At 41.0% G+C, this 23,597-nt stretch overlaps 1 protein-coding gene across 7 annotated transcripts in view; it reads right to left on the bottom strand.

Moving 5' to 3' along the window:
• The window catches only part of RFX3 (regulatory factor X3), a 110,421-nt gene that overhangs the window by 35,111 nt on the left and 51,713 nt on the right, over positions 1–23,597 (bottom strand). For 3 of the 7 annotated variants that reach the window (XM_081894048.1, XM_081894050.1, XM_081894049.1), the window contains exons 2-5: positions 17,611–17,735; positions 11,948–12,045; positions 8,781–9,039; positions 1,142–1,216 (exon numbers count right to left, since the gene is read on the bottom strand). In XM_081894048.1, the coding sequence (XP_081750174.1) occupies positions 1,142–1,216; positions 8,781–9,039; positions 11,948–12,045; positions 17,611–17,727 (549 nt within the window). In that variant the 5' untranslated portion in view covers positions 17,728–17,735. The remainder of the gene's footprint in view (positions 1–1,141; positions 1,217–8,780; positions 9,040–11,947; positions 12,046–17,610; positions 17,736–23,597) is intronic. The other 4 variants (XM_081894051.1, XM_081894052.1, XM_081894053.1 and 1 more) reach the window with 3 other exon arrangements.

Here is a 23,597-nt window from a genome sequence, read left to right as displayed (position 1 = left end):
ATAAAGAAACGACAAGCATATGGACCCCATGAACCAAGCCCTTGACTCTCCTTGGTTGTTCCCCAGAGGCAGCCTGGGTCACGTCACTCTGGGCTCAGTCCGACACTCAGAGGAGGCATCAGGAGGTACAGAACCTGAGGCTAGGTCACCAAAGCTCAACAACGCATTTCTTCCTGAAGAAACAGAAGCTGGTGTACCTGTGAGACACCAGACATGCCCTTTTCCATATCTATGGCTCTCCTCCGGGTGCACAATTTTGTATATATGAAAAGAAAGTGTTTAAGATGCCAATTGATTAAAAGACTGGCTTTTGTGTAATGAATATATGGGAATTAATGCCATTTTACAAAGTGGCAAAACACTTGCCATTTTGAGAGGCAGGCTGTATATGAAAACAGTCCTCATATGGCAAGGATTCTCTGCAGAGGGCTGTTGGAGTCCCACTACGGAATTCCAGGTGACCCCTGTCTGGCTTGGAGGGGAGGCTTTTGCTCCACCACAAGAGAATCCCCACTTGGCTGCATGGGAGGGAGATTGCATGGGAAATAATAAAGAGAGATACTCAGAACATGGCTGTGACAGGGGCCAAATCTGCTTCCTCCCTCTAGTAGTGTCAGCTCTGAAAGTCATGCTCTTATCTATAGCTAGGTCTTCGCCTAAAGAGTCATATTGTGTTTCTTGGTCATATTGGAGCACACTGGAGTACTAGGAACTGGCAACGAAGAAGCATAAAGCAGTGAAATTATTTCTTTGCTTAAAAAGATCTTAAGTCACCACTGTGACATCTTACCCTTGTCAAATGAGAACAGAATACACATTTCGTTTAACAGTATGAAGCCTATGTTAACAATCCAAATAAAACTGGGTTATTTTTTTTTTTAATTGCTCATGGTGGTTTGAGCAATGCTATAAGGGCGAGGAAATCAAACAACTCAACAATTTTGCTGCACTGTCATTGTGTCTGAAAAAAGATAGTGAGGAGTTGCTATGAGAGCTTAAAAGTAGAAAGGAAGATTCAGGAGGCAAAAAAAGAAAAGAAAAGAAAAAGAAAAAAAGCAGCAACCAAAACAAGCATTTAGAAGGCAAGCTAGGCATGCAAATCAAGCAAGGGATTAGTTTACATGAAGAAGAGGCAACTTACATGGCTGTTGAGAAGAGAGCTTCTGTGAGTGGACAGACCATCAGACTTTTGCAGTGTCTCAATCGCCATTTCAATCTGATAATAGATGTCATTAAAAAAAGGGCTCAAGACAAGATAGTAATAAAAGACTGACCACAGAAATTTTGATAGATTGCCAAAGTTCAAAAGAAAACTTTAGTTCAAAGCTATTACAATTTATTGGGGGGCATAGTCTTCAAATCTTTACCCCAGCAAATTTTGCAGCAACAACTGCTTCAACAAAACTGAAAGAGCAAGTTATCAAAAAGGCCGCCCCCCCCCACTCCTGCTCATTCCATAAAAAGAAAGAAAGAAAAACACGGTTTATTGTTAAGCCACAATGCAAACATTTCAGAACCCTGAGCATGGTATAATATCCATAGAAAACAGATAGGCATCCCAGAAAATAAGTATACAAAGAACTTGAAGCACTTGGTTGAGCCTGCAACCCTCTGCCCTGTTCTGGGAGCAGGTCTCCCTGACCTTAGTGAGACATACTTCCAATTAAACATGAACAGGATGGCACCAGGAGGGTTTATCCTTTGGACCTACAATTTCATATTATGTGTCTCTTGCCTGCTGATACTTGAGAAATGATTGAACAACTTTAATTAATCTCATGATTTAAATGGCTACCAAACCACCACAATTTCTTCGCTGGGCTAGCACCTTGGCCTTCCAAAGACAAATGCAGATGAGCAGGAGAGAACTACACTCATATCTGGTCCTTTGCTGAAATGCTTTTGCAAGAGCAGTTCCCAATGCAGAAATGTAGGCCGCTGCTCAGTTTAAACAGGGTGATGGGTTCCGAAATGGGGGGGAAAGACAAGATAAATCTCTTGATGTGCCTGATGGAACATATGCTTCAAGCACATCTGTTCTTTCTTTGCATCCTGGCCTTGTGTAGATGTCCTTACATAGAATATTTGCATTTGCACTTATAAATAAATTCTGTATGTGGGAATATATAAAAACAGAAGCATTTTGATAGAACTTCCCATTTCCCTCTTAAGTTGCTCAGAGAGATAGTAACAAATATGCTACTGTGATGATTCTGAGTGAAATAAAAACAGCATGAAATCAATTAGTTGTTGAGGGAAAAAACACTACAGAATGGACAAAAACATAAACATGTTTTTATCTTTATGAATTGAGTCTTTTTAGAGAGCATTCTACACTGATCAGATTATGAAGAGACCAATTGAAGATGGTATTTGTCTGTGTCAAACCATTGTCCAATCCAGCCAATTCTTGCCTATTCTAACAAGTGGAAGTCTTTCCTAGCCCTCTACCTTTTTAACTAGAAATGCCAGGGGTTGAAATGAGACCATTTACGCCTGTACAGCACGTCCCCTTCCACTGAACTTCAGGCACTTCTCATAGGACACAGAAAACTGTAAAATACTTTATTTAGTATAACGTTCTCCAGGAAAACTATTTAATTATTATTTTAAACCATGATCTCAGCGAAGAATCGTCAAGGTCTCTAACAAAGTATATTAAACATGTAAATCAAGTCAAATCTGAAAAACACCCCAGAGAAACAAATTAGCAGCGATGTTGATCAGAAAAGCAGAAGCAGGAAAAAGATAATCAGGGCAACTCAAAAGCCTGCCAGAAGAGGACCATTTTGGCATGATGTCTAAAAAAACCAGAAAGAGGGGAGCGAGATGGACTTCCCTGGACAGAATTCTGCAGCTTTAGAGAAGAAATTGCCTGCATGTTGCAACTCACTGCAATGAAGATCCCAACACCCCGTCCTTATGGCGTCAGGGACCCAGACACCTTAGGGCATTAAAGCTCAAAAGCAGCACTTCAAGCTGAGCCTGGAAGCCAACTGGCCACCAACGATGTAATTGCAAAATTGGTGCTGTATGTGCTGCCATTTCCAGAACATACACCATAGGGAGACACATGTAAAGTACTGTATTGTACAGTGGTCTAACCTAGAATGCCAAAGATACAAGGAACCTTTAAATGCAAGTGATTCCAGATTTGAACCTCTTTCCTGATCCAGTACAGCTCTTCTAATGTTCTTGTATTCTTAATAGCATTTTATATCAAAGGAAAATTAATTGTTATGGGGAGTGTTTTAGCCCCAGTCATGTACTGGACAGAGAAGGAGGAGATGTTTAAAACAGATGAGAACACAGTAACAGAAAGTATTGTACTATACTCTTAAGTAAACAAATGACTTATCAAAGAACAAAGAGCATATCACTAAGCTTGTATTAATAGACTAATAGCTATACACCCTAGTTTTATCTAAATTCATGCAGACTAAAATGGTTGCAAATCTCAGTACACATGAAGCATTGCATGAATCGTCCATATTCAAACCTTCAGTTTACAACAGGACTAATGTGAATGTACAAATCATTTTAGATCTCCAGAAATAATGTCCTCCTAATAATAATAATCTGTTTAGACCTGCAATGTGCACAAATACGTACAAATAAGTCTTCTGCTTGCCAATAAAAGGCTACAATGGCAAATAAACAATTGAAATGTGTCTGTCATGTTGACTTTCCATATTCTCACAAAAGACAGCTTCTATTTAAGATTACTCTTCAAAACGTTTGGGGAAAGTTGGGATAACAATGTATTGGAATATGCAACTGTATGAATGTGCTAATTGCGTCTTTTAATGATCAAGTCCCTATTCCCCCCCCCCCCCACAAATTGTTTTAGAGAGTATGCATGCCTATTCAAACAGGAGAGTGAACAATTTTTTTTCCACACAGAGACATTGATTTAATATTTGTGCACAACATACCACCACATGTTAAGGAATTGTGTGTCATATTATCAGTATGTACAATGTGCTTTCTGCTTAGAACAAAAAAAAGTGTGCTTTCTGCTTTAAAAAAATGTTCTCAACAGAACACTTGTTTAGTTATTGGGTGGTACATGGAATATCTTGCATTTGAAAAGGCAAATGTTGTGCTACAGTAACTCATAATTATGGAGTTGGCATATAATTATGCAAATTAAGAAAATTTGCATAATTTGTTTCTAGTATGTCTAAGCAACCATTTCACTGCTCTTTTAAGGGCCTTTTCTTGCATTACTCTGGTGACATGGAAGTGATTGCAGCATTTGTATTTGAAAAATACTTGCTCTTCCCCACGCCAATAAATGTCTTGGGCAATGCAAAAAGAGACCAAACTGTGGCTTCCCTCTATACCAGTGATTTCCAATGGGTGGTTTTCACAAGTAGGGGGTTTAGGGCTTGGCTTTTGAAAAAACAAGGGGCCTGCAGCACTTAGCTAATTGGGAACTAGTGCTTTACACCAAAGCTACCCTTCCCATCCTGCCAGTTTAATTTAAGAAGGAGCCCTTAGCGGTCCCTCTCTTTTTTCCAGTTTCCACACAAGGCGAAACCATGATTTAGTGCCACATGCTTAAGCTGAAAGAAACCCAACGTAGAATCTTTCCGAAACACAAATATATAAAAGACTCTTAGTTAAAATGTCAGCTTGTGTCAATATTCACACAGAATTCTCAAAATAGTAAATACAATTATTCCTGATCTATCAATGTCTTACTTGACTCCTTGATTAGTTTTTGCGATCAAACGTAATCAGCAGAGAAGAAAGCTGAAATACTTTTAGAAGCCCACCTTCATAAATATGGGCTCCTGTCTGGCCTGTTTTAAATCAGTGATCACTGGGTGACAAGTGATTGCTCACTGATGGATGAGAATTTGTCCGCAGAGCAGAAAGTGAGGCAAATTTCAGCAGTCGCCCTCTGCCCTTCTGTGGCCCATGCATTCTCTCAATCTGTCCAGTCCAATCTGCTCCCAGTCCCCCAGTGGGGTGTGTGTGGCCAAATGGATTCCCTTCCATCAGTGGGCAGTTACCACTCAATATCACTATCATTATCTCAGGTATGCAAATGAAGTGAAACATTGATTGCAAACTCACATTGATTTTGAGAGTGACCAAAGTGAACAGGGGAATCTTGCTAATAATTTGAAATCCTCTGCCTAGATTAATCAAGGTCTGTTTATTCAGGATAGCCTTCTTGAATTAACCACCAATGAAAAATCTTGTGTAACCTGCCAGTGGCATAGCGTGGTTTGCCAGCAAGCACACACCAGGAGGCGGTAGGGCTCAGAGGGTGAATGGAGCCTGCCGCGCCAACCTAGTCCTGGCTACTGTCAGAGCGCCACACACCCCAGAGCCAAGCGGGGCTGTGCTGTGCCACCTATCTGCCTGTGCTGGGGGGGGGGCAGGCCAACGGATGTGGCCCTTGAATCACCCCACCCTTCTCACACCGCCCTGCCAGCCCTGCTCCACTTCACAAGGCTGGGATCTGATCTGAATTATTTGACCGGCGAAACTCAAAACTCAGCCTCAAAAAGCCATGCAGAGCTGGCAGGGTGGGGTGAGCAGAGCATCCCAGAAAAATGTGCCCAGGGCCATCACCCTGGCAGCCCCCCCCCCCGTGCTACACCCCTGTGACCTGCATATTGTACTTTTAACACCATTAAGCAATACTGAAATACAACGCTGAGAACTAACTCAAGAGAAATCCATCCTTTCTAAAGTAAATACAATTCTAATCTGGTTCACAGTGACAAAATGTAATAAAAGACTATCATAATATCAATGAATTCAAACATAAGCCTTGTCTTTCATATTGATTGTCACTCATTTCTATGTATAAATCAACAGCTTTTCCCATTTTGTAACTATTTCACATTGGGATTTTCAAAAAATGCATTTGTAATAGGTGACAGAAATACTGTCATCAGTCTCCAAATATAATACTGATGTCATCAAGTGGTTAGTGAAACTGGCATACAGAGAGTTTGGCGGATTTCTTTTTCTTGTAAACTCATAATAAAACACTTAGCAGAGTAAGCTTCCATGGCATATTGTTAGAACAAGATACGCAAAGAACTTATGGAATCTTGAAACAGCTTATTTTCCACTACATCATAGGGGGTTTTTTTTGGGGGGGGGGGTTGCTGTTGCAAAAATAATGAGGAAGAATACAGTAATTATGCAGTTCAAAATAGGGACAGTATTTCACATTGCAGAACAAATATAAAATTTGAATTTACCAGCCACTCTTTTGTCTTTTGCTATTTTAACACCAATTAGTCATAATATTAAAAAGCACACAAGCTGCTTGAAAGTTTCTCTTTCAAGCTCCTCAGTTTTTTTAAATTCCTTCTTTTTAATTTGCCAAAACAGATGGTACATGCAACAATTATGGATATTGCTGTGTATGGCATCAGCAGTTGAAAAGTATGCTCTACAATTCCTACAATTTAAGAGTTATTTAAAAAAACAAAACAAAACTGAGAAGTATTTTTAAATAAAAGTTTCTAGCTGTAAAGAGGAAGTGCAATGTACCTACAATTTATATGTAAACTATTAATAGTTTATATGTAAACTATTTTTAAAAAACCCTAAAGAAAATACACAGAGAGATTAAAAACCCTCATTTAAAAAAATCTGATTTTCAATATATTCATGGTTGGTGAACCTTCTACATCAAGGGGTCAACATTTGAAATGTATGAAATTTCCTTTCTTAAAACTTGCCTTTCCTAGTCTGCATCCAAAAATCCATATACAGTGGAACCTCGGGTTGTGAACGTGATCTGTGCAGGAGGCACGTTCGCAACCTGCACCGTTCGCAACCCACAGTGCCGCGTCTGCGCACGTGTAGGTCTCAATTTGGCGCTTCTGCGCATGCGCAAAGTGTGAGTTAGTGTTTTTGCGCATGTGCGAGCACCAAAACCGGGAAGTAACCCGTTCCAGTACTTCCCTGTTTGGCGTGGTGCGCAACCCGAAATCGCATAACCTGAAGGGTCTGTAACCCGAGGTACCACTGTACATTATAATCTGAACTTGACGTAACTACACAATGCCATATGAGATTTCCTCTTTAAACTTAAGTTCTCTTGAATGCCAATCTACAAGATCCACTGACTTTACAGAGTGGCTTTTCTGGCAAGGCAGAAAGAGTAGAAAAGGAACCTCAGAAACCTTCGCTCCCTACAAGGCTTTCTGGGTTTCATTCCCAATGTTTAATATTTCTCACATTAATCTCATAATGTTGTTTATTTTGGGGTTTTTTTCTCCTATCCCCACTGCCTCTGTATTTTAACATGGCTGCTACAAGCAGGTCTATTTAATTTGTATGTTCTCCTTCATTTTGCACAGTCCTCCAGATATTGCAGGACCACAACTCCCATCACTCCTGACCATTAGCCATGCTGGCTGGAGCTGACATGAGTTCAATAACACCTAGAACACCACAGGTTCTCATAACATAATGGCCTTGTACAGATGCAATGTTAAACCTTGGTTTGTCAAGCTCAACACTGGTTTGTTTGTATGTCTTAAGCTGACTAAGATCACTCATCATGGTTTGTTTGGAGAAATTTACACTATTGCGCTTTGTGGGAGACCTGGATCACCCAAGTTGTGCGTGGGCAGGGTGAGGAGGCTGTCAGAGCAAGTGTGCTGGGTGGGTGAATGTGAAACGGAGAAGTTTAATGTCTCCCTTCCCCACTGAACAATCACCGCTGAGAGGAGCAAAAGACAGCCTCGCTGTCTACATAATCTGGGTACAAGCAGAAGACTTTCAGAAGGAAAGGACTTTTTCTTCAAAAGGATTGTGGGAGGAGGATGTTTTACTGCTTAGGAGCTTTCTGGAGAGGCCAAAGATCTCCAAGACGAGTGTTTATGTTCACTGCCCAGTTTCTGTAACCAGCAGATGTTAAGGCAGCTGGTGATGCCTTGCCAGTCCCCAGATGCCACAAAGGGCTTCAGCGTAGCAGCAGGGTATTTGTAGAGGAGCTCAAGGAATAGCAAGCCAACACTAGACCAAACAAGCCATGGTTTGGCTGAATATCAGTAAGCTGGACCCTGGACTATTCAACAAACCATGATTAAAACAAACCATCATTTACTGCTACAATTTATATTAACCAGGAATAGGATTGGTTGTTTTTAAGGAATAAAAAGTTCTCAAACATTGAGTTCATTTGCATCCACCTGCCATTTAGCAACTTTCCATGCTGTTGCTAATCTCTGTGATACATACCACTAATGCAGTCAAATGCCTGCTCACATGGAAACTACAACTGTGACTGAAGCTGCTATCAATATCAAGAAAGCTAAAATATGAATGACAACCACATGGAGAACTAACTAGAGCGACCCCTACAGGAGACATGAAATCCAGAACTGAAAAGAATGCAGTGAAAGAAGCTGTGATACTGTCATTATATTTACGGTAACTAAATTTCTGCAATTTTATTTCCCCACGAAGTAAATTTACTGAACATAGCTTTGAGAGAAAGCCATCTGAAAGTCTGAATCTGTTCGAATAAATCTGAGTAAAAGAATGGAAGAGAATGAGACGCATACTTTTCCCTTTCTTTTTTTGCATGGTGGGCGTCAATTATTTGGGGTAAAAACCCCTGCGACCCATTGCTGTGAAGCTTTTGTTCATTTCAATGTCCTTGTGGAAGCGACACAAAAATGAATAGAGGTTGCATGGCAACAGGGCCAGGTAGTCCATGCCTTCATTAAGCAAACCTGGAACTTCTGCTCCTGAAAACAAACAAGAGAGACGGAAGCATCTGCGCTACTTACTGTGGCTGGGGAGGCGCGCGTGGTGTGCGTCACTGAATGGCCAGAGTTCTCCATGGAGTTGCCAATCAGGTAGGTGCCTCCCGTGCTGCTGATGAGCTGTCCTCCCGTGACACCCATCTGAATGCCTCCAGTGCCCACCATACTATGAGAAGAGACCACAGTAGTCACCTGTGCAGAACTGCCTTGGGTATCAAAGTAATTCCCTCCAGTGTTTTGGCTGTACATCTGAGTTTCTGTGTAAGGATATGTGGTTGTTCGTCTTCAGGGAAAAAGAGAGAAAAGACAAAGTTGTTTAGATGCATCCTTTTACTAGAGGAAGACAACTGTTTCACCACAATGGCTTGCATCGAGCTAAATATTATTTCTCATTTCTAACAGCATTTTCTATTGCACAAAGTCTTTTAAATTTATTAGCTTATAATCTAAGATGAATCTCTTTTGCTGGAAAAAAACTATAAACTATTTACTACAAAAGTTGCAACACAGCAAACTGTTATTCCCAATGTTTAGAAGTGGAGATGACACACCCTTTGCTAAGAGAAAAACACAACAAGTGTGTAACTACCGAGTCCATCTGTTTCAAATGCTCACTCTCAGTGATGTCAACTCCAAGTACTTCTGAGCTCAGAATACAAAATATTAATTCACAGTAGAAAGATGACATACACTTATGGGCAGAAAAAAATGGCTCAGCTTAGATGCCGAAAACTTGATCAAGCACGGAAAGTGTGTTGCCATGTTTGCCCATATGTATTCAAACTTGTGTGAAATCACGAGAGCTATACAATAACTTTAAAAAGAAACAAAAGCAGATTCTGTCCAAGGGAAAGCACAAGCGATGTATACAGGAACTGGGCTCTGTGTGTGTGTATGTGGACACAAACATAAAATCATAGAGTTGTCCAATGCCAGTTACCATTTTCATGTGCTCAAGATGTTTTGTGTTCTTCTGACATTTCCCTGTGGGAAAGAAGTCAGGTAGCAGTATTTCTGATGAAAGAGAATGGCATTGAAAGGGTAAATCTTTTATATTTTCTGAAGTTTCAAAGGTGGTGTGCACATGGCACACTCCCACACATTGATTTATTCCCAGCTGACTCTATTAGGTTCTATGGAAATGTCATGACAATGATCTGTCACCTTTTATAAATTAGTACTTCTGCCACCTCATCTTGCCTCAGCATGTACCTGAGCTGAATGCGACCCTAAATTTTCTTTCATCTGCTCATTCAATAGGCTTCGTTTACCTGGAGCACACTGATCTTTCCATGCAAAAGTTGCTCTTAGGTTTAGTACTGTTTTACAGGTGCTTTTCACTCCATCAAGAAAAGGCTTTTCCTTGCAATTAATTATTTTCTACTCAGTCAAGTGTTATTTCCTTACAGGCAGCCTAATTGCTATAAAAATTTGAATGCACAGAAGAACCTTGGTTCCAACACATGTTCTTACTACTGTAGTGTTTAACTTTGCCATCTATTTACATAGGGTTCATTTATTATTGTTATTTCAACAGTATGTAGTGATAGTAAAAGAATTTAATAACATTAATACATTTAATCATATTAGCTAATATTACTGCGGGGAAAGTAGACAAGTTTTCTTAGCTAAAAATTAAGGAAGCTGCTTACACCCATCAATATTTATGAGAACGGACACAAGTTGTTATAGGTTTTTAAATTATTTATTCCTGCAAAGCAGAGATGTTGAAAACATTAACCACAATGTTATTTGAAGACAATATATTTTGAATTATTATGGAGAGGAGATGGAGAATGATAACACAACCCTGGGCTTTCATTTTTGGCAGCACCTCATGTCCTTCCTGAGGGTCTGGTTCACACATCACACTAACTAGGCCAAACCAGCACTTCGTGCAAATGCATGAGGGTGCAAGTTCTCAAAGGGAAATGGCAACCACCTTGCTCCTCCCCAGTTATTCTGCTGCTGGTTTGATTTAGGGTGCTGCCCAAACCATAGGACAAACCATGGTTACAGCTTGGAGCTAGTTTAGAGAGAGCTAAACCACGGCCTTGGGCTTAGATGACATGGCTTGGCTCAGCACAGCAGCAGAACCAAGCGGCAAAGCGGCCACATTCCCCTCTCCCAGAGCCTGCATGCTTGCATGTTCACGATAATGTGCAAGCCAGGCAAATGTCTAATTCTGCCCTCAGGAAACAGCTTTTGCAACACGGGGAATGAACAAATGCATCTAGAAGGCTGGCTATATGAGAAATAAGGAACATAAGAGTCACAATACTAGAGACCTATAATTAATTAGAGATATCTAACATAAAACCGAAGTAGTAAACTTGATTACTCTTCCACTCAAAATGATAATTATAAAAATTCAGGCGCTAAACTAATCTCTTTCTGTCTGCACACTGCAGGTGACATATCATGGTCACATTCTTCCATGAGAAGTACATTATAATGGTAGAGAACAGGCAATAGAACCTCAAGAGTCATCCACTTAAAACTATACTCTTTGTACCTCACTACTCATAGATCAACCGTCTGAAAACTCACAGATCTGTGATGTGCATAATATACTGACTAGAATGCTGCTTCCGCCTCACTGAAAATTTCCATATGAGCATGGCAAAGATTCTCTACCATAAGGCAGTTTTATTTATCACCCGGTATTGTAATGACGTATGCACCACTTTAAGGACACTGCTTGCTTGCTCTCTCTCTCTCTCTCTCTCTCTCTCTCTCTCTCTCTCTCTCTCTCTCTCTTCTTTCAAAATTCCTAGACTGTGTAATTATCACATACTCCCAAGACTGTGTAATTATCACACACTCCCATAATCAGAACTGTTCAGCTTATTTGTGGCATTAGCTTATTTATGTTTCCTGTGTCTACTGAAAAGAAAAATACCAACCATGGTTTTTATTTCAACATGGGCTTCACCTATATCATGTGACAAAGAAACACCCACCCACCCCCTCAAGATCCACGCCAACCACAAAAGATCATTAGCTACCACCAGGTGTCAACCGTGATGGAGCTTTAAAAAACAAAACAAAACAAAACAAAACAAACACAGAGGGTGAGGGTAGTTTCATATGTTCACTTTCTCACACATTTTCCCATCTTCGGTCCTATGTGCAGCCTGCATGTAGAAGACCTGCATGTATGAGTGGGATGTCCAAGATGAAGGACTTACATAGCTCCGTTTGTGTAGACGGTGTCACTTCCCTCCACATACTGCACCTGGGCTGGGTAGACATGCTGGACCTGTTGCACCGTTTGCACTTGCTGAACCTGCAAAGAAATCAGTCACATGATGAGATGCGTTTCCCTCTCGGCCATTCAGAACCTAATCTCTACTGTTGCTAATTATTAGTGAGCAATAAACAAACAGTGAAGCAGTGAAGCTTCCTAAACAGGTTACAAAACAAACCCACAGTAGGGTGACTGAGGACAGGCTCCCCATGGCATGCTTGCCTTATTTATCTGTACAATATTAAAGTAATAATACTAATAACTTTATTATTTATACCCTGCCCACCTGACTGGGTTCCCCCAGCCACTCTGGGCAACTTGCAGCATATATAAAACATAGTAAAATATGAAACATTAAAAAGTCACATTTCAGCAGGTGTCCACATAACATAACATAACATGACATTTAGAAGAGATTCAATCTTGTTCTGTAAATATACTTGAATTATCAAAAAGTGACTTAGCAATGTTAGCTTTATGGCTAAAAAAATTTAAAGGGGGAAAGAATATTGTGAACTGTTCAGATGCCATGGCAAACCATGGTTTGTGCTAAAATAATAATTTAAACCAAAACTATAGGCTGTACTTGGACAGAACAATGAAATACGGTTTATTGTTACAGGAATGAGTGCAGTCAAGCCTTAGGCTCATGTATCTTCAACCTCTCCTCTCAGCTTCCATTATGGCTGCAAGGAGCTCAAAGAATTCTGTTTGCCTTTTTGACGAAAGCACCATTCAGCAGGAAACGCGAAGCCGTGCAAGCCGTGGATAGTCTTCATTATGGTTTGCTGAAACAAGCCAACTGCAGACTGTGGGTTATGAAGCTGGCTTGTTTCAATAAATCATAGTATGACTCCAGTTTATGATTCAGATGCAACACCAGACTGCTGTTAATCCGAAATGGAAGTGAATCCCTCTCCTCTCCTCCTCAGGCGGTGATGGAAGAGCAGGACAGTACAAAACCAGAGAGGGTGAAGCTGAGGCCCAGTGCCTTTGGGGGACGGGGGACGGGAGGGGGACGGTATTCACCGGCAGCTTCTCCCCCTGCCCTGCAACAGCCACTGTGAGCTCTGCCAGTGAGGTGACCAGGGGGCACCCAGCCAGCAGCTGAGCCCAGGGCACGCAGGGAAGCACATCACAAGCTGCACCCCCCATTCTTGCACCCCTTGGGGAGTGGGACTTGGGTACTCCGGTCAGCCCCGGGGAGAAGGTGCCCAGGCACCGGAGGGGCTTTGTTCATGCCATGGCTCCCATGCAGCTGAGCGTCTCTGGGGGTGGCAGTGGTGGGACTGTGTGCCACTGAGTAGCACAAGAAAAAGCACTGCTGAGGCCGACACTCATTCCTATGTCTAACACAGCAATATCTTAAGTGCTGACACAATCAAGCAAACCATGGTTAGAGTTACTTTCCTGCTCAATAATCTTGTCCCTGGATGCAATGGCCTCTGGAAGCAAGTGACTTGACTATGGGTTTTCTATTCAGACCACATACCAAACCATAACTTGTACAAACCACAGCTTGTTTTCCAATTCTCCTTTGCCAGCCTATTGCATAGCATGGTTTGTGTCAAACAACAGTTCTACTTCCCTAAGCATGGTTTGCTGCAAGTTGGAACTTAATTCTGACAGCAAATTCTGCCTTTGAATAATTGTCTATTTCCTTCAGGTGCACTGCAGATGTCTGGACAAATTCATGCTATTTCCTGTCAACTGGATTCTGAACTCTTGATAACATAACAAAAATGCAGCTTAGGCTATTTTATCCTGACCGCTCTGCTGCATGATATCTGTTTTCAAACAAAATTACTCTGGAATTTATGTCCATATTGTCCATATTTATACATTCTATAGATTTATATGTGGATCTTCAGATGTTATCCTTGAAGATAATAGAATGAGTAAATATGAAGCAGAACTGCCAGTAGTCTATTACTCACACTACTTTGGGGACTGGCAGGGGGTACTGTTTATCCACACATTGAGAGAGGATGAAAGATATTCTAGTCCTTAAGTGCTTTTCAATTATATGTCTCTGCTACTCTAATTGGACTGTGTAAAGCTGTTACCAGCAAATTAAATATCTTCTTTTTTTGCTATTCACATAAATTCCCCCAATTGGGGTTGTGTCAAGCATTTCCTGGGTTAGGTTGGAGCCTTGGCATAGTGTGTGAGAGGACATAGCCCTAAACTCACAAAAACACTATCCATATAAAAACCCATTTCTTTGAATTCCTGGGCACAAGCAGGCACTCCTAAGCAGTTGAACATAAACAGTGTTTAAATCTTATGCAAATGTGTGTTTTTTGTAAGGAGACCCAGTCAACACACAGTTTATGAGGCCCAAACAATCTTGCTGGCACCTCTGGGTGGACTGGGGGTCAGAATCAGTATAATGCAGCTTCCTATGCCTTTTAAGGTCAAAACCCAAAGCAAAAAAGGAAGACATCCAATGGTACAGTAAACAGCAGCAAGGAAAGATAAATAACCTGAATTTACAAAGGAAAAAAAGTAGCACTACAAGACTGGCAAGATAATGAAAGAACAAGATCAACCTCACCACCACAGTCGTCAGGGAAAGCAGAATGTCAAAAAGAAATACCAAAAGAAAGAGCAGCAGGGGTAACTGTTTCAAAAGAAGATAACCAAGTTATCTTCTTTCTTTCCAGCAAAAAGAAATATGTTTTGAAATAAAAAGATCCTAAAAACTGCAGATTTATTGAACACCAAATGACAGTTCAAAGACCCCCTACAAGAAGATGCGATGCAGGAAAACCTAAATGGAATAGAAATGAGAGTAGAATGAGAATTAAAAACTGAGCAGGGGGACTCTGATTAAGACAAAAATGTCACCAGGTTTTCAAAAGCACCAAGCTGAAAAATGGAAGACAGCAGAGGAGAAACGAAAGAAAAGACAGCCCTTCAAACAAGAAAACTGAACAGAGCAAGAAACGCCAGTGCCAAAAACTGATGCCCCCCAACAGAAGAGGGTCAAGCAGGTTGGTTCCTGTATTATATGAGAAGCATCCCTGAAGGTAAGAAGTGCTGCAGGTAAATCTTTAGCTCATCTTCACTGGTTCTTTATTTTCTAAAGAAACTCAATTTGGAGGAGCACTCTCCACTTAGCCGGAAAGTCTCTACTTACGTAATGTGGAAACTCTGTTGTACATTGAGATAGAAAAAGTAAATTGGGCAGATACATGATTCAAGTCTGAATACCAGCATAGTCTTCATATGTTTTCAAAGGATGGAGAAAAGAAAATGCAAAATACATTCTCATGGGACATCTGCCTTGAAGATGGAGATATTAGAGCAGGCTTCCTCAACCTTGGCCCACCAGATGTTTTGAGACTACAATTCCCAGCATCCCTGACCACTGGTCCTGCTAGCTAGGGATCATGGGAGTTGTAGGCCAAAAACATCGGGAGGGCTGAGGTTGAGGAAGCCTGTATTACAGTAACCACTGGTAAATATGTGCAGGACACCATTCTATGTTTCAAGTTAAAGCTCCTGCACCCATTTTCAAGGTCAGGAAAGATGTGGCACACATCCCAATTCAGCCCCTCTTTTTAAAATGGAGACATCAGAATTAATGATCCAGCACATTTAGGAACCTAATCTGTGTTTCAGTCTTAGATTCCCATTTAACGACCACAAGCCATTTTCATGAGGTTATAGAAAATGTTGAACAAATGAATCAAAATGAAAAGGTTGAAATATCAGAATGTAAGTTGGTGACCAAGGTTAGCACACCATTCAACTTTTCAAGCCTGACCCTCTGGCTGGTTTCCAAGACAGTAAAGAAAGACTCAACACACAACTGTAAGAGTTTCCTTTGAGCACTGAGATATCCAGTTGAACAGCAAGGGCTCAAGGGAGGATGAGGCAAAAGATATCGCAATGTGGTAGCTGAAGCCTCTCAAAACACTGTCTTTTATTAGTCATTATTTTCATTGTCATTTGCAGAAGAAAGGCATACCAAAACAAATTACATGCTTCTGTAAAATCTGCTGCTTCACAGGAACAAATGGAGCATCAATTTATACAGCATGCTGCTATTCAATGTTTGTCAACAACATCAAAAGTGGATAAAAACATTCAGCGCAAAATTAAAAGCCACCTTGAATGAGAAAAACGAAGCATTATACAAGGGAAGGTATTGCTCCAGACAATATGCTTTTCAAACAGAAGACTGAGAGGAGTTAAACCAGCTCAATTCGCTCAGATTTATAAATCCAATTTGAAATTTTAATTATAGCACTTTCAAATAAAGCAAACTAAATACTGTATTTTTTCAAGTAGCAAAAACATGTAGAGAATAATAAAACTGTTAACAACAAAAACTGGGTACAAGTCTAGTTATGTAATACAATCTCCACAACTAACATTACATTGAGACTGTAGTGTCATTTCATGCATATTCTTAAGGTATTAATGGTTACTATAAGACAAATCTGAGTAGTTGCTGGGTGAGAATTGTTATCTTCTTCCCCATTACATATGAAAAGACAGGAGACCAAATTTCCACAAAGGTATTTCTCTTCGTTGTACCTTCTGCCCCTCTTCTAAGACTAGTGAGTCGCTCTGAGACAGTCACATCCCACAAAGGGTAGCTCAGCCTGAGAATGCCAAACAGAAGCTTTCACCAAACGTGCAGTTATCAATAGGGGGTAAAAAAACCCCTAAATCGTGATGTCAAATAATGAGGTCATAATCTATGTTCAATGAAAGAACGCTAAAGCTGGATTTGGCAAGAGTTGTTGTTCAATTATTTTAGAAATGGTATTAAAGACCCTGGTATTCTACCTAGCATGGAAAAAGGTTCCAAGATTCCCACATCCCTCCAGCAAAGAGGATTTATTGATTTTAAGTGAACCAGAGTCCAATGTCACCCAAGAAAGACCTTCAGAGAAGCTTCATGAAGACAAAATGGTTTTTTAAGGTGGGGTCCTTCACAAGCCTTCACTTATTTTCATTCATTTCTTTGCCTGTTTTGGTCTCCTATACTAAACATAAACCTTTCGCATTTCCCATACAGTATTCCACAAACATACAATAAATCAATGAAGCCCCCCTTTTCATGTCACAATGAGATTTAGTAGACACGGATTAGAATACTGTAAGGGAACAAAGTCCTTCCCTTCTTCATTCTAAACATTTTGCGAATGAACCAACACTGGAGAAGCTGGGGCCAATTAGGGTGCATTTTTTAAAGATTTTCCTTCAACCCTTGACCCACCCAGCCTTTGTATGAAGCTAATACCATTTACATACTAATTATGAATCTCCCTCTAGAGCTCCATACAGAGCTGTGATAAACACAGATGGTTCTAACCCTGCACTTGGACTCCATGACTCCGCAGCTGAAGACAGGAGGCCGGCAGGGAGGCTGCGTTTGGGGAGGGAGCAGCCTGGATGTGGGGAGAAGAGGTGCAGCAACACCCTGAATAAAGGCTATTAGGGGGCCATTTTAGCTGGAGTAAAACTGAAACACAGAACTTTTTTGGGTGATCTAGATAGATAGATGGATAGAGAGACTACTTTGGCTTTGCACGAAAATGACTTGTTTTCCATGTTTCATCCATATCTGACAAGCAAGCACTTTACCTGTTGTTGCACTGGTAATTGCTGTACCACCTGGGTGGGCACGGCTGCTTGGCCAGCTACAGAAGTCTGTAAAGTCACTGTCGAACCTGTGTCCGAACCAGTCTCTGATGTCTGCATTGTCGTTTCTGCATGAAATTGAAAAATAAGCATGTTAAGGGTTGTGCTCTCTTTTAAAGACTGGCCACTTCAAATGGCCACGTTCCCTTCATAATCCAGTAGCTCCCTCCTCTGGTGAGAACTTCACCACAGACTCCTGAGGAAGCTTATCAGACATGGAAGAAGAGAAAAAGTCCGACTATAGAGCAGTAACTGATGAAGAAACAAAAGGGATGAATAATGGGAAAATGTAAAACCTCCCAAGGACACGTATTTGAACCTGGGCTTTTAAACTTGTTCTTTAATGATCTAGTGTGATCTGGATACCAAACTGATGATACCAAATTGTTCAGAGTGGTTAAAACAAAAAGGGATTGCAAGGAGCTCCAAAAGGATCTCTCCAAACTGAGTGAATGTGCAGTAAAATGGCAAATGCAATTCAACGTCAGCAAATGTAAAGTGATGCACATTGGGCCAAAACAAAATGAATAATAATAACAACTCTATACTCCACAAAAACATCCATGGGGTCTGAACTGGTAGTTAGTGACTGGGAGTAAGATCTTGGGTTTGTAATGGATAGCTCCATGAAGATATCAACCCAAAGTGTGCCAGCTGCGAAAAAGGTGAATTCCATATGAGGGATCATTAAGAAAGGAACTGAAAATAATACCGTTATATAAACATATGGCAATGCTGCACTTGGAGCGCTGCGTACATTGCTGGTCCCATCGCCTCACAAAGGATATTGTAGAGCTCAAAATGGTTCAGAAAAGGGCAACAAAAATTATCAGAGGATTGGAGCAATTCCACTGCGAGGAAAGGTTAGAACATTGGGGGGCTATTGAGTTTAGATGTGTGTTGGGGGTGGCGGCGTGGAGATGATACGAGGTATATCAAATTATGCATGGTGCGAAGAAAGCAGAGGTAAGCTTTTCTACCCCCTCTCATAACACGAGAATTTGGGGACATCCAATGAAGCCGAATGTTGGAAGCTTCAGGACAGACTAAAGAAAGAACTCCTTCATATAAGACACAGTTAAAGTATGGAACACACTCCCCATTCAGGACTCTTGCCCACCCCATCCCCCAGAAACAGCCCTTCTGTCTTTACAGGATTCAACCTCAATCTGCTAACCTCCGTTCCTCCTCCAACTGCCTCCACTCACACAGGACCTTCACCACCTTCGCTGGTTCCAATTTAAAGAAGAGGTAGGGATCCTGGTGAACACACAGCCCAACTGTCCCCCCTGGTGATCTCTCCCAGTGGCTTCATATAGACATTGAACAGCATGGGGGAGAGGACAGAGCCCAGAGGCACTCCACAAGTGGGAGCCCAGGGGGCCGAACACTCGCCACCCAACACCATTTTCTGGACATGACCAGGAGGAAGAAGCAAAACCATTGCCTAACGGGGTTCCGAACTCCCCTAGATGGTCCAGAAGAATACCATGGTCTGTGGTATCACAGAAGCATTCATAGCTCAGCGTTTAAGAAATGTACAGTTGGGTGGCTCACAGGGGCACTCACGACAAAAAACTGAGACCAAAATAAAAATAATGAGGAGTTTACAGGAATTCTTCACCTCACTCCCAGCCAAGGATGGCACATGGACAATACAGATATAGGCATACAGTGGTACCTCGGGTTACACACGCTTTAGGTTACAGACTCTGCTAACCCAGAAATAATACCTCGGGTTAAGAACTTTGCTTCAGGATGAGAACAGAAATCGCGCGGCGGCGGCGCGGCAGCAGCAGCGGGAGGCCCCATTTGCTAAAGTTGTGCTTCAGGTTAAGAACAGTTTCAGGTTAAGAACAGACCTCCGGAACGAATTAAGTACGTAACCAGAAGTACCACTGTATTTCTCTAATTTGTACATTTTCAGCAAGAAAATGTACTTCTTTAGTACATTAAAATACTAAACCATAAATCCTTCTTGCTATTTCTTATTAAAACACAAAATTTAACTCTAATAGCAACATGCACTTTTTGTTGTTTTGATGAACTGATCTTTTTTAAAGCGATAGATCCAGAAAAACATCAGTGAATGGGGATGGATGGAAAGTTCTTCTTGGTAGCTACCTTAGCCTGGTAAAAAGCCTTTCCTAAGGATTGGGGGACCTGCCGAAAGGGGTGGGTTTTGTATAGGATGCTACAGAGGAGAGGGATTGCTAAAAATCAGCTTGAGGCAACTTTCATGAGTGGAAGGTGCCCAATTTTCAGCAAACCCTCCTTTTCCTCAGCCCCTATGTTGCAGCCCACCTCATTCGGCAGGGTCACCACCTCTGGCCTCCAGAAGAGGCTGAGGAGGGGCTCAGGAACGTTGAGGGGGAGGAGCAGAAAGATAATCTTCCGGCATGGCCCTTCGGTGGGTGTTTCTCTGGATCTAACATGGCTACCTTTCTTTTTGTGTGTATCACAATGATTGTTAAAGACATTCTGTGTGCTAGTAATACTGCAGAAGACAGAACGTGGCATGCTCAACATTTTCCATATACCTGCTTGATCCATCAACGGATACCAAGACTTCGTGCTTCAAAGTAATTGTAGTATAGTACTTTTACAGTGCTCTTTTCAAGTGATTTGCTTATCACACAACAAAGGCAGTCAGATTAATCTCTTCTGAAAAGCTAAATAGCCCTCTGCTGCCTCATAAGAACACTGCCCCTATGGAAATGAACTGTATATGACGGAAGGAGAGACGGGCCCAACTTCCGTCTAGCCATCCTTGCCTAATGTGACTGTCAGGTGTGTCACCAACAACAGATGCTTGTTTGACAAAGGACCTTTTTATTCTGGCTAATTAAGCAGTTGGACACACCCGCCTGTTAACGGGTCTGCTTTGTACAACCAGCACTAGCTGAATCATGTGAATCTATAGATAAATAGGGCACATTTTGAAAGAAGCCTAATTAACCTCTAAGAGAGGAAAATAATATTGCAGTAACCCAGCTGCTGATTGTGACAAGATTAGCATTTCTTCAATTTAAGAAATGGTGTTTAGAACACAGCTTTTATTACAAAATTTATCTTCCCCCAATGTTCTTTGCAAAAGTTGTTCAGGGTTATTTGATACGCTCTAGATGCACAGTAGGGCTCCTTCTGTCTTCTGTGCTGCGCATACCAGAATGAATGGTTTAACAATCTGATCCATCAATTACCTAGCAAATCACACAGTGCAAATATGCCATCTTAATAGTAACTATTTTTAGCAAGCACTTTCATCAGCAACTAATTTGCTATTCTAAACACTACAGTTTGCAAAATCTTGTTACACTGCATCTACTTTCATGTCTACACAAAATGATGTCACATGTTCTTAATTCAGTACAATTCAGTACAAAAACATAAATGCCTGTAATTTACTTTCAATACATCAAGCCATCTCCAAGTCCTCAAAACACTCCATCAACGGTGTCTCCGAAAATTTTTACATATCACTTGCGAAGACAGGTGAATTAACTAAAGCCAGTGTACTGGAAGAAGCAAAGATCACCAGTGTTGAAGCAATGATTCTTCAGCTTCAACTTTGTTGGACTTGTCATGTTGTGCGGATGCCTGATTATCGTCTTCCAAAGCAACTACTCTATTCCGAACCTAAAAATGGAAAGCGTAATGCTGGTGGGTCAACAAAAGAGGTTTAAAGACTTGTCTCAAGGCAAATCTAAAAAAGTGTAGTATAAACACTGACAACTAGGAAGCACTGGCCTGCGAGCGCTCCAACTGGAGAACAGCCTTGACCAAAGGTATCATGGGCTTTGAAGACGCTCAAACTCAGGACAAAAGGGAGAAATGTGCTAAGAGGAAGGCATGCTTGGCAAACCCTCAGCGTGATCAACTCCCACTCGGAAACCAATGTCCGCACTGTGGAAGGATGTGTGGATCTAGAATTGGCCTCCACAGTCAAGTACGGACTTACTGTTAAGACAGTGTTCATGGAAGACAATCTTACTCGGCTACGAGGGATCACCAAATAATAATAATAATAATAATAATAATAATAATAATAATAATAATAATAATAATAATTTATTCCCTGCCCACCTGGCTGGGCTTCCCCAGCCACTCTGGGCGGCTTCCAACAAAGTATTAAAATACAGTAATCTGTTAAACATTAAAAGCTTCCCTAAAGAAGGTTGCTTTTCTTTTTTTCCTCCCAAGAAAAATATCTCTAGCCAGGAAGTGATCTTATAAAAGGGACTTTTAAAAATAACTTGCCTGTGTAACTGTGAATGGCCAAATTTTCATATGGTGGATTTGTTTCTGAACAGCATGATTCTTAAAAATTTTTAGCAGTGTCTTTGTGTGAGTGAGTGAGTGAGTGAGTGAGTGAGTGCATGCAAACACCCACACACCCACACACCCCAGTACAAAGCACTAAGTTCCTATTCTATAAAACAAATGAATTACTAAGATCAACAATAAAACCTTTATGAGAACTGGGGAAGTATTTTATAAATATGAAATAAATAAACAAAATGGCTTAGCATTTCATAGATGTATCAGAGAAACTGGTCAGTTGCCTGTCCTGGATGGGTTTCAGGTATGCAGCCTGGGAGGGCTTGTGGATCCAGGTCTGTCTCAGTAGCTAGATAATAACAAGAATTTTATTATTTATATGAGTTCCCCCAGCCACTCCGGGCAATGGTGCCTTTTACCGGCTGTGCCTATCCTGAAAGTGATGGCCATTCCTGGACCAGAAGAGCTTGACCAGAGCAGTTCAGGCAGTCGTGATTTCAAGATTGGTTTACTGCAATGCACTCTGAGTGGGACTTCCCTTGGGCTTGACACGGAAACAGCCCGAGTGCAAAGCACAACCACAGGGTTGCTGACAGGAGGGATACCCAATGAGCACAGAACACCTAAGCTCAGAAATCTGCACTGAATCCTTTGGTTTCATTCACAAGAAATTTGTTAGACGTTTTTAAAGTAAATAAATAAATACTTTTTTTCTTGCTGATTCAGAAAGGTCGTATTGCATACAGTGGTCAAAACAGATTCCTTGACCGTATTACTTGTATGGGAAACAAAATAGCTTTGACCATATCATTGCAGAACTGTTTTACACAATAAAATGAACAAGGGCTCTGAGACGTATTTTGTTTTATTAAATAATCAATAAAACTTAATTTTTTATATCAGATGACACTGTAACATAAGAGGGTACAATTTTAACTATCCTCACAAATGTGTGAGTTATTTCAGGCTCAAAGAGACCTTAAACATGTACAAAATCAAAAAAATTACTTCGAAATCTATTTTATAACCACAAAAAACCCCCTCCTTATTTTTAAAACATAACAAATACATGGTTAGCCCATTCTACACAAACACACACAAAAGTATGATACACGTGTTAGTTGTGGTTTGCGCACAATGGCTTATCAAACCTACCGGGAATGACAAAAATTCACTTTGAATGGTTGATGACCTTTTTCTGTGGCACTTAATACCATTTGTATGCCTTCATTTGAAAGAGACCACAATTAGCTTTATTTTGATACCAAAATAAGCCCAATTGGTTGAAAAATAAGCGAAACGGGAGGTTTTTTCTAAACTGACGCAGAAATTGCATTAGCCTATATTGTGCGAATATTGGGGGGGGGGGGATTTTAAAAAATTCTCCTGTGCCCAATTTTAGACCAAAGAATCCTTAAAAATTGATTTGAGGTTATCTCATCTTGGGACGTGGGTGGCGCTGTGGGTTAAACCACAGAGCCTAGGACTTGCCAATCAGAAGGTCAGGGTGAGATCCCATTGCTCAGTCCCAGCTCCTGTCCACCTAGCAGTTCGAAAGCACCTCAAAGTGCAAGTAGATAAATAGGTCCCGCTCCAGCGGGAAGGTAAACAGCATTTCCGTGCACTGCTCTGGTTCACCAGAAGCGGCT

This window comes from Podarcis melisellensis (genome assembly GCF_964234715.1).
Source record: "Podarcis melisellensis genome assembly, chromosome: 17".
Lineage (NCBI taxonomy): Eukaryota > Metazoa > Chordata > Lepidosauria > Squamata > Lacertidae > Podarcis > Podarcis melisellensis.
Note: the sequence above shows the minus strand (reverse complement) of the source record. Positions and strands in the feature narration are given on the sequence as shown.